The sequence below is a fragment of the Cajanus cajan genome, chromosome 10, assembly GCF_000230855.2.
Source record: "Cajanus cajan strain Asha chromosome 10, NIPB_CcT2T_4, whole genome shotgun sequence".
NCBI classification, from domain to species: domain Eukaryota; kingdom Viridiplantae; phylum Streptophyta; class Magnoliopsida; order Fabales; family Fabaceae; genus Cajanus; species Cajanus cajan.
The window spans coordinates 49,379,439-49,390,436 of NC_138526.1; the positions used below are offsets into that span (position 1 = coordinate 49,379,439).

Here is a 10,998-nt window from a genome sequence, read left to right on the forward strand (position 1 = left end):
GTATAAATTAATTTGTAAAAATTTTCTAATTAACTTTCTAAAATCTTATTTGTAACTAGTTTGGCGAAAAAAATTATTTTATTTTTCTTCCTATCTTTTCTAAAAATACTTTTAAGAAAAGTATATCCATACAAAATGGATATAAATTTGGTTCAACTACAAGCCAGGTTAAACTCGACTCAACTGTTGTCCCCAAAAAAGTGACCGATTCAACCATTCTCGTGAACACCTTTAATTACAGAAAAATTGTCGTTAGATAGTAATTAAATGCGTATGCGGCCAATAAAGTCAATTCATTAATGGAAGTTTGCATAATGAAAATAATATGAACATCCGGACTGTGCATTCCCAATATTATTCAAATGCTATACAAAGAACACAGCCATGGATCAAACTTTACAACATCAACAATGGAACAATTAAATTCTATCAAGGCATTTGAATGCCTGTTATGAGTCGCATATTGTTAGTAATAATTTCTGAAGAATGGACTCAAATTACCTGTACATTGACTGAACTAGTTTCTTCTACAGCTAAATAGAGCAATCCAATGAATTATTGAGTTCCATTGAACTTAACAAACTGAACTATAGAACTCACCTGACACCTAAGGATGGAACGAGGTAGATACCTAGGTCAGCAACTATATTATTGCATGATATTTCTAGCAGCACCTTTTGACCCGGTCAGTTGATTCTGTGTTTCATCCAGTGAAAAAGAATGAAAAGACTATATAACCAAGAGCTGAATCTATCTGTGACTCTGTTGTTCCTTGGTTTCCATCTCATTCACACTGTCTACTATGTGCTGTATTTTCTTTGAAAGGCTGTCATTATGTTCCTCAATGTGCTCAAATATCAATTCAAGATGCCTTTTATAGGTTGCAGAGCGCTTTTTCTCTAAAGCCAACTGCTGAGATAGTTCTCGAATTTTATCATGCTCATTCTGGAAATTGCATAGAACAAAGGTGTAAGGATTAACTGAAAATTCAACAAGGATGATCTTCAAATTGCTCAAAGTACTCATCACATACAAGGTCACATGGACTAACACAAGCATATATGCCAAACAGAAGATGATGCCAAAAATATTTTCCATGCATCTTAATACAGAAACTCAAATGGCTCACCCAAAAACAAAAACAAAAAACACAAACTCTCATCAACTAAAATGCAACCAATACTACAGATATAAAACATATAGAAAGTCTTTCATTGTTTCTCTTCTCTCCCTTTCTTTTAAATAAGTTTGACTTATTATTAGTATTACAATAACAATACAAATATGATTGATGAACATCTTAATAAAAATTTATTGACGTGTTCCTTCAAATTCTATATTAATCTAAAACAATGTTTTTCTCAAAGTAGCTAAATGATCTTGTAAGAAAAAATAAAACTAGACCCTTCTTAGCTTTTTGGTACTACAGTTGACTCGGAACATTTATTGTTTATGGGATAGTGAGTTTTATATTTGGAAATGTTTGCCCCAAAGCAATTTTTGGTAATTTGTGTGGACCGTGGAGGTATAAGATGGGAAACTCTATTAGGTGCAAAATTCAAACTCGTGTGATGGGCTCGATAGACAGTCAATAGCACCAAGTGAGTGACTATTATTATCTATCAAGCATAAAGTAATTATTAACAGAATAAACATAACCACATAGACCATCTTTCCGTGATGAAAAGAATATTAACTTACCGGATATTGCTCATAAATGCAATCCCTTCTACCTTTTCCAGGTGCCAAAGGATGTGTGTGCTCCTTTATAAACTTTGTAACAACCCATTTACCAGAACTTACTTTCCTCACCAAGATCATTGCCCTGCAACCAACCCTTGTCTCTGCCCTTTGCCTTACAATCTTTTCACGTTTGTCAGGCATTCTATAACCTTCTCTGTTGCAAACAAGAGCCCGTCCAATAGCAGTTCCATCACGCCTTGATCGAGAGAGCTTACTTACACGTATGATGAATCCAACACGTGTAGCATATGCATTATAGAATGCATGTGCTGCAGCTTCAGATTCAAACTCCTGACCCACATAGGGCTCATCAGCTGACACAATTGATACTGCAGGAATTCCTGATGGGATTGTGTCCCCTCCAGAAGAATCTTGAGTTATATTATCATCATGATCTTGTTTATAGGCAGGATTAAAAGAACTGCATCCCACTTTGTTTTCATCAGCTGTGCTGCTATTAATCTGCCCTATAGAAGCATTTCCTACTGTTACTGTCTCACCACTAATGGAGCTATCAATCCCAAACTCCACTGCAGCAACAAAAGATCTGCTATAAGATTTTTGGAGCCATGTAATTTTCTATAGCGAAGTGTATAAAATCAACGAAATACCCTTTCATTGAAAATAAAGAGTATGACAGAAAAGGAGAAGAACATTATTGTCCTAATTCAAAAATTCCCAAGTTATAGTTCTTTTTTAATTTTTGAAGAAAGCATAACAGCAGAATGGGTACAAAATGGTGTATATAACAAGTATTACAAAGAATCAGTGAAAGAAAACAGCATAAATCAAAGTCATTTATAGAGGACAAGTACACTCCACTACAACAGTTAAAATGGATTACCAGTTAGGCAGTTACCAAGCTGAATTCAAAGACTTTTCACAAAGTCAATGTGAAGGAAGAATTCATGTCTTTCACAAGTATGACAAACAACCATGTCATGGTATGGCAAACTTCAGTCAACTTCAAACAATTTTTTTTTGTTGCAAATAATAAAAAAACAAAAACTACACCTCCATTGAATAACAAAGCACAAACGAAAAAACATGGCATGAGAAACCTTGAGGATGTCTTTTAATTTTCTTTAAAAATTTGTTATATGGATTTGTTAAAAAAATGGTTTTCCTTAAAGCCTAACGTGTGACGACATCAAATGATTTATGTAGCCAAACTTATCAAGTGGGATAAGGTAACAGGAAAAAGTTCTGCATAACTTCTCCTAGCTCAAACAATGGAGAAAAAAGGAATAACAACTTGAAAATTATGACTGACAATATCATCTTTTTAAAACTAAAAGAAGCATTCGAAATTCTACTCCCCGTTTAATTTCCACTTTGCCATAGCTTTATTGTGAATCAAACACGAATAGTGCCAGAATTTTCAGTTTTGACTATCAGATATAAATAAATTGGTAAGAACCACTCACTCATCCAAGAGTTAACAAGCATGGCAAATCATTTCGTAAAAAATTCTAAGGAAAAAAAAAAAAAACTTCAGGCTAACAAACATTATTGAGAATTCTTAAAATTCATAACAGAGTAAAACTTTGCACTCCATAACAGTACCATCCTAAAGGTGTGTAATTAGCGGAAGCCAAGCAAATGAGTCCAAATTTCAACGAACGTCTAAAACAAAAAAAGATGGAAAATTTTGCAATTCTGAATGGCTCCCTCGAAATTGTGTCACACGTGAAACAGAGCATATGAAAAGGGAATTCACGCGTGTTGAGCAAATTAAGTCCCTAAACACTAGAGTTGAAACGAAATTGAAACATTGAGTCCTCGGAAGAAACAATTAAGAGAGCGGAAGAGGGAAAACCCTAAAAGTGAATCGGAATGTACAAAAAAAAAAAAAAAAAGAAGGAAAAAAAAAACTCACTGGGAAATAGGATTGTGGTAGGAAGCGAGCGTGATTGGGAAAAATAAGTTAAATTTTGGTGTGTCCGTGCAGATTCATTCAGAACACAAGAGAAGGGTTCACCTGAGGACAACCCTATCAACGCTCCTGTGTGTCTCGCATTACATGTCAATGCCGCGTTGGATACTCCTATAGCTTATTCTTCTCTTTCTCTCTAAACAACATGGGCCCAGGCCCAGGCCCATTCTTAAGGCCCACCAATTCACTCACCAAGTTGGTTTTAATGCAAAAGAAGCTTCTAGTAACTTCCATGGGAATTTAATTTAAAACTTGAAATTAACATGATGGTCAATTGAAAAATTATGTTCAAATGTGAATCCAAAAACACATCCTCCATGTTATTGCTGAGAGAGAATAAGAAAAGATAAATTACGTTTTTGAGACGTTTCATTTTTCTAATGATGTTTTTGAGACGGAAGAAACTGGTTCCACACACATGTATGGAGCTTTCGAAACAGCTTACATGATTTTGAAGGTGAAAACTCTGGTCAATGAATGAATCAGATTCTGAAGAGGACTTCGTTTGATTCCAAATTTCAAAGACCATGAAAAAATAGAAGTTTATTAACTAGACCAAGGACCATCAATAGTCAATGTTTATTGACCTAACACTTTTTTTGTTTTTTCATTTTTTGGGTCTAATAAAAAAGAGGAGTAAAACTAATTTAAACTACTACTGATTATTTAGGGAAAAATGTTACCAAAAAGTAACTAAATAAGGAAATGGATAATTGTGTAAGTAACGAAAATACTTTTTATTCTTCAAGGTACATTTGATGAAAATGGTTCTATAATTTAAAGTGGAGAGGATGAAGGAATGTTAAAAAGTGAGTTGGAAAGGTTGAGGAAGGGATGGATGATGGGTGTGAGTAGGGAAAAAGGAATGTTATACTAACAACTATGCACATCAATAAACGCTACCTATACCTCTACCTTCCAATATCACATGGTTGTGAATTTGGATATATATGAGAAATTTTTCTTTAATTAACACCATCACTATGATTAAATATATTTAATTTTCATGATTTAATATAAATATATATATATATATATATATATATATATATATATTATATTTGTTAAAATATTTTTAATCACATTTATTATAAATAGTATTCTTATTTATTGTTTTATGAGTATTTTTGGATTAAAATAATTAAATAGAGTTAAATTAGTAGAAATTTACATATTTAAGTCCAAAAATTTGGTTTTTTTTCTCTTTATATATAAGTTGAAAAGGAGAACATAATTTGACTAACAATAAAGAGAGGAGAGTGATTAGAAGGCAAAGAGATTGTTGAGAAGGTAGCATTACATTGCGAAGAATATACCACAATAATATGAATTTCAAACTTAATCCAAGGAAAAATAGTTGAGGTGGATGATGGATTACATTAAATTTTATCGTAATTAATACTAATTTTGAATTTTATTTTGTTTAATACATATGAAAATAAATTAAAAAAGTGTAAGCATGCAAATTTAATTTGGACTTCGAAAGTTGAATCTTGTCTGTATAAAATAATAAATAAATAAATAAATAAAAAACATAACTTTTTTGTCTCAAAACCTAGTCTTTATCTCTTGAGTAAATGATATTTTGAGAAACTTAAAAAGAAATGCACAAGTATTCCTTGTGTTATGTGACGCATGCCCTTTTTGTTTGAAATCTGGGGATAGGAGAAGTTTAGGAAAATTAACGGAGCATTGCGTCAACGCTTAGCCTTTTCCCCTTTTCACTAGTTTTATTTTCTTCACCATTCTAAAGAATCTTTTAGCTACTCACTAAAATATTTGTTGTTCCAAAGATCATTTAAAACTCTCATAATCTCCATATTTATAAATTTTAATACCACTTTTGTTGTTATTAAATAAAAAGTTAATACAAATTATCTAAGCCACTGGAGTGGTCCTTATTAGGAGAAGAGTTTATGTTAAAATTTCTTTGTTCCTATTATATACTAGAAAATATGAGTAATACAAATGCACCATAATGATAAACAAGGAAAAATTAACTAAAAATTATCATACTCTATTCAATGATATTTGGTGGTTTGTAATGTATGTCATCATGTTTTTGGTAAGGATTGTTTTTGTCTCGTCAAAGGTTAAATTTGTAGCCAAAATACTCGACTTCTCTTGCCAATCTAGGGTCACCATTACCATACATATTACAATTGCAACAAACAAAAATAAATGCTTATATAATAATTATAAAATCATTTTCCTAAGTTAAAAAAGTACTATCCACGTATCTTAAAATCAAAAAAGTCATGACAAGTTGGCACGCAACAATAATATATTAAAACACACCGTCCGTGTTGGTGATCAATCGTTATACTTTAAACATAATTTTTGGGAGTAAAAAATGAAAAATGTTTAACCATATATATAATTGTTATAAATATGATCTTATTTAATTTTAAACTTTATTTTTTATGGATTTTAATTTTCTCAAATTTTATTATTTCAAATAATCTCCATCAACACTAAGTAATAATATGTTATGCATTTAATTGTTTTACATAAAAACACATATGACATGATTAATTATTATTAAACAGTGATAAGGATTATTTGTAAAAGCATAAAATTTGTATAAACCAAAATTAATATGTTCTTAAAAAACAAAATAGAAAGTTATGTTTTCTTGTACTGAGAATACATTTTAACCAAAAACAATTATTAAACGTGTATATTAAGTAGTTGATGATTATTTAAGTCGCTGAAAATATAATCCTATTAAAACTATATAAAAAAAAATTATGCTGTCCATAATAATTATATTTGTTTTGAATGGATATTAAACGTGTATATTAATTATGTTGTATTGAATGGATATTAAATGATTTTTTAGGTAAATAATGTGTACAATATAAGGTACTACTCCGATTCTTAGAGAATTTTTTTTTTTTACGGGTGATGTTAAATATTAATAAATTTTAATTAATTTATTCTATTTAATACTATTATTTTTTTTAAATACTCTTTCATTTAATGAGACGTTTAATTACGTTTTTATTTTTAATATCGACTTTTAAAAAGAGAGTAATTTAGAAAATTATATTATTTTTTAAATGAAATTAATGCAATTAAATAATATTATTTAACTTTCATGATTAACGTAAATTCTTATTTTATTTTATTTATATTTAGAATGCGAGGGATAAATTAATTATGGGCCTTTGACTAATATATCTAGTTTTATATTGCTTGTGAACCAACTTGCTATATATTATCAGTATGATAGTGAGGAATTCGAATACTTTATATAAAATCTTAATTTAATGTTATTTATTTATTGCAAAGGAGCTAGAAACCTAAACTGAAATACACTACTACATATCTAACAAAAATTCAGAAGAAAAAAAAAAATTTAACTAAAAGTGAAAAAAATATAGTTTCTATATATTAAAATTTTTCTTATTTAATTTTTAAAAAATATTTTTTGAAGGTTTAATTACTTTTAGTTTTTATAATTTTTAAAATTTTATCTTTTAATCTTTTAAATTAAAAATTTCCCATTTTAACTCCTATACATATAATTATTTTTTTAGTGCATTTTATCTATTGTTATAAGAATTATGAAAAATAAATACATGAAATTATAAAGATTAAAATATATATTGTGTAGTTAGTGAAACTCGTCGACTTTTTTTATAAATATATTGTTTTTTTAATTGTTTATTTAAATAACTTGGGCCAATTTTTATTTACTTAAATGATTCATTTTGTGGTTTAGGTGAGAAATCAGTTATCTAGTAATCGATTTCTCAATAGTATTTTAAAAAAATACTATTGAGAAACATGTGATAAGATTATTTAAATAAATAATTAAAAAAATAATATATTTAAAAAAAAGTCAAAACATGTCTCGTTTTTCTTTTTACACCTTGTCACTTAGTTTAAAAAAAATTACACACTTTATTATCTGCTAGTTAATCATTTGACGTGGTTAATTGATTGTTTATATAATAACTCATCATAATCTTTACACTTAATAATTTGACAGTTAACAACAAAAAAAATATAATTACAACTACTTAAAATTAACATGCAGATAATTCTTGAAAATACAAATAATAATATATGTATAAGAATATAAAAATCAATTGGTAATAAAATTGTCTCTCAATAGAACTACGACATATCATGTACATGTATACATACAATAATCCAAAGTGAATTGAAAGTACAAAAATCCTATTTGTCAGTCAAGTAACGACTACAAAATAACACCACACCATGGTATTACAAAACAACACCGCCTTCCAACATGACTCCTAACTGAAACTCCTCCTCTAACTAACCTTACTTTGCTCTCATGTTAAGTATGATTATCGTAGTCCAACCACAAAAAAACATGCATGAACAAAGTAATATTCAAAAGAATAAAAAATTAATCAACTTAACAAATATACAACCAACATTGAACAACAATTTAACTTCACAACGTTTCAACATGTTCAACTTCTCACACAACTGGACCAATCATCAATGAGTTAACATATCATGTGAACAACAAAATGCATCAACATATCATGTGCTCAACACACCATTCAACTTGAACAACACAATAACATTATACTCACCAACAAAACAACATAACATATGTACAACATCATCAAATATCTCAACAACATACGCACAATACAATAATTGCATGTGTCATTATGCATTTCAACTAAAAGATCTCTTACAGTACAAGTGAGCAATCTAAGTGTTTGACCTTACCGAATCAAAAACGTGATTTCTTGAATTTCGTCACTTAAACTATAAAAGTCTAGCATTTCAGTCAGGTAGGACAATTTGGATGTGAGCATACCACGATATTAGTTTGCATAACTAAACCACTTATGGGATTAACCTACTGACTACCCTTCAAATACTATGTCCCTTCCACTACTTAGAGATTTTAACCTCCGACCTTGTAACTTACTCTAAATTGCCCACTTTATATGTGTATGGCTTGACTTGACCCATGTACGAATCACCATTAGTCACTTTAAAATCAGTATAGCTCAATTTAACCCTTATACTGTGATCACTTATAAATAGTATGCATTAACCTTACCCATATACCATATCAACTAAGATCCTAGAAAAGACTCAACTATCCACTTTGAAGGCCCACTCCCCAAGAAGGATTTTTCAACAAATTAAGCTCGTAGAACACCACAACAATATATTCACAATGGAATATCCAACTTTTAAACAACATTTTCTCTATTCCTAAATACAACTCAACTCACCATTTTTAATCATTTATTCATTTATACACATTATTCTAAAACAATATATAAAAACTCAAAATCATACATCAACATATAAAATCATTTTAGGCATGAAGCCTTTGATGCTCCACACTTGGCGTGGCCAAATCTCACACCTGACCTCATTTTAGGCAGAAAGCATCCACTTGACTCACACCCAACGTCACCGAACTGGTACCCGACATTGTTTAGGCAAAGAACTTTTGTCTTGATCATGTTTGGCACCACTCAACTTAGGCTTAGTGTCACTAAGTCAGAGGTTTTTCTCTCTCATCCATGCTTGATGTCATTAACCCATGTTCAACATGACCAAGTTAGAGGGTTTTCCTTTACTCAAGCTCGACGTCACCAATCTTACTCTTGACATCAATGAGGCAAAAAGTCTCTACCGTGTATCATGTTCGACGCCTTGAAGTTGTGTCCAACATGATAGTGATTTTTGCACTTGGCAGAATCACAAATTGGCTCAAGGCCACCTAAAACTCAAACAATTTAAGCATGCAATGCACTAATCTATAGATACATATTTCAAGCAACTCAAATATAAAAATAAAATCCATGTGCAACCATTATAAAACAAGATTTACCAAATTATTCTCAATACTCACATGACACCAAACTCACAACTTCAAGATTTTCATCCCCATTCATCATTACAGCCACATATTCATTGAAAACAACACACATCCAACCCCAAAATTCAACCAGAATTACAATTCTACTGTTCCTGTGTAAGAACACTTTTCTCCTTAATCCTTCCTAGCTGACTCCAAGTCCTTCTGAATCTTCCGTGCCGACCGAACACTAGTTCCGATTGGAGGGGGAGGGTACCTGCAAAGGCACTCCGACGATCAAGTCAGTGTTCGGTTCAGAGCAATAAATGCACCAGTGGGAATAGTAACGTACCTCATTCATGTCACATCACCTGTATATTTATAGTGACATGTTTGGGCCTGGTGGGCCTTCTGCCTCGAGAATGGGTAATAGGTTGTTTATGCTTAATCTCTCCTAATTAGGTGCGTACTCATTGTGTAATAGAGGTCCTAATCTATATGTCTTTCATGAGTTGACTTTCTTCTGGGTCTTCGTCCAAGCTTGAGGCCGAAAGGGTGCTCGGCCTGCTGTTAAGTCTCAATTTTACATCTTTTTGGATGAGACTTATTAAACAAATTCCGGTCATCCTCTGAACCATTGCAATATAATTGTTCTCTTTTTGGTTCATTTTGTGTGCAGATATAACTAACCCAAATTTAGCTAACAATACCTTAATACATCTCATTTTTTGTGCAGGTATTGAGCTAGAGACTTGAGGGTTGAAGACTCTTAGGATTGGAAATCTAAGAAGCTAAGGAGCAGAGAAGAGGTTCTGCGCCGGGCGCAAGGTGATCCGCGCCAGGCGAGCAAAACAGAGTATCTCACCTCTGGGAGCCATTGAGCCGGGCGTAATGTGAATTGCGCCGGGCTTGTCCTAAGGCAGAGAGTATCTGGAAGGCCCCGCGCCGGGCACGAAGACTTATGCGCCGGGCGCGAAACCCTAATCTGACTCCCCAAGCTCGTATTTGAAGCCATTTTCGGGGGAGAAACCCCCATTCACACATTGGGCGCGTTTTGGGAGCTGTGGAAGGGATTCTCGGAGCTTGAAGCCGTTCGTGTGTGGGTCTTTCCTTCGGTTCTTCATTTCTCCCTTCATCTCTATTTTGTATTTACCCTCTTTGTTGAGTGGTTTCACCCATTTTTTGTGGGGTTAGATGTAACCAACGAATACTATTGTAATCCTTCTGGTTTTTATGATATATATACATGTTGTTTCATTCATTGTTGTTTATGTTTCTATTCTTAATGCTTGCTTTGGATTGATCACCATTTGCACGATTTAAGGTTCCATGGGTATTGGAAAATAACCTTTGAAACTAGTTCTGAAACATATGCCTAGTGGTGATTGTATCTAGGGATAGAGCTTGACCCATTAGTAGTCTTAAACCCTAGCCCGTAATGCGGGTGTAGATATTGGGTACTCAAGGGATTGATATTCAATATCCGCATCTAGGCTCTTTTTCTAAG

The 10,998-nt window shown here is 31.9% G+C and overlaps 1 protein-coding gene across 1 annotated transcript; it reads right to left on the reverse strand.

The window, feature by feature from the left end:
• Nucleotides 1–321: 321 nt before the first annotated feature.
• On the reverse strand, nt 322–3,787 carry LOC109806534 (protein FAR1-RELATED SEQUENCE 6). The gene is made up of 3 exons (XM_020368968.3): nt 3,623–3,787; nt 1,702–2,273; nt 322–945 (listed from the first exon to the last, which is right to left on the reverse strand). Coding segments are annotated over exons 1-3 (768 nt in total). The 5' UTR covers nt 3,624–3,787; the 3' UTR covers nt 322–750.
• Nucleotides 3,788–10,998: the final 7,211 nt, after the last annotated feature.

Coding starts and splice junctions, on each gene's coding strand:
- LOC109806534 (XM_020368968.3), bottom strand. Junction 946..1,701: donor GCATTTATGAGCAATATCCG/GTAAGTTAATAT, acceptor TGCAATTTCCAG/AATGAGCATGATAAAATTCG.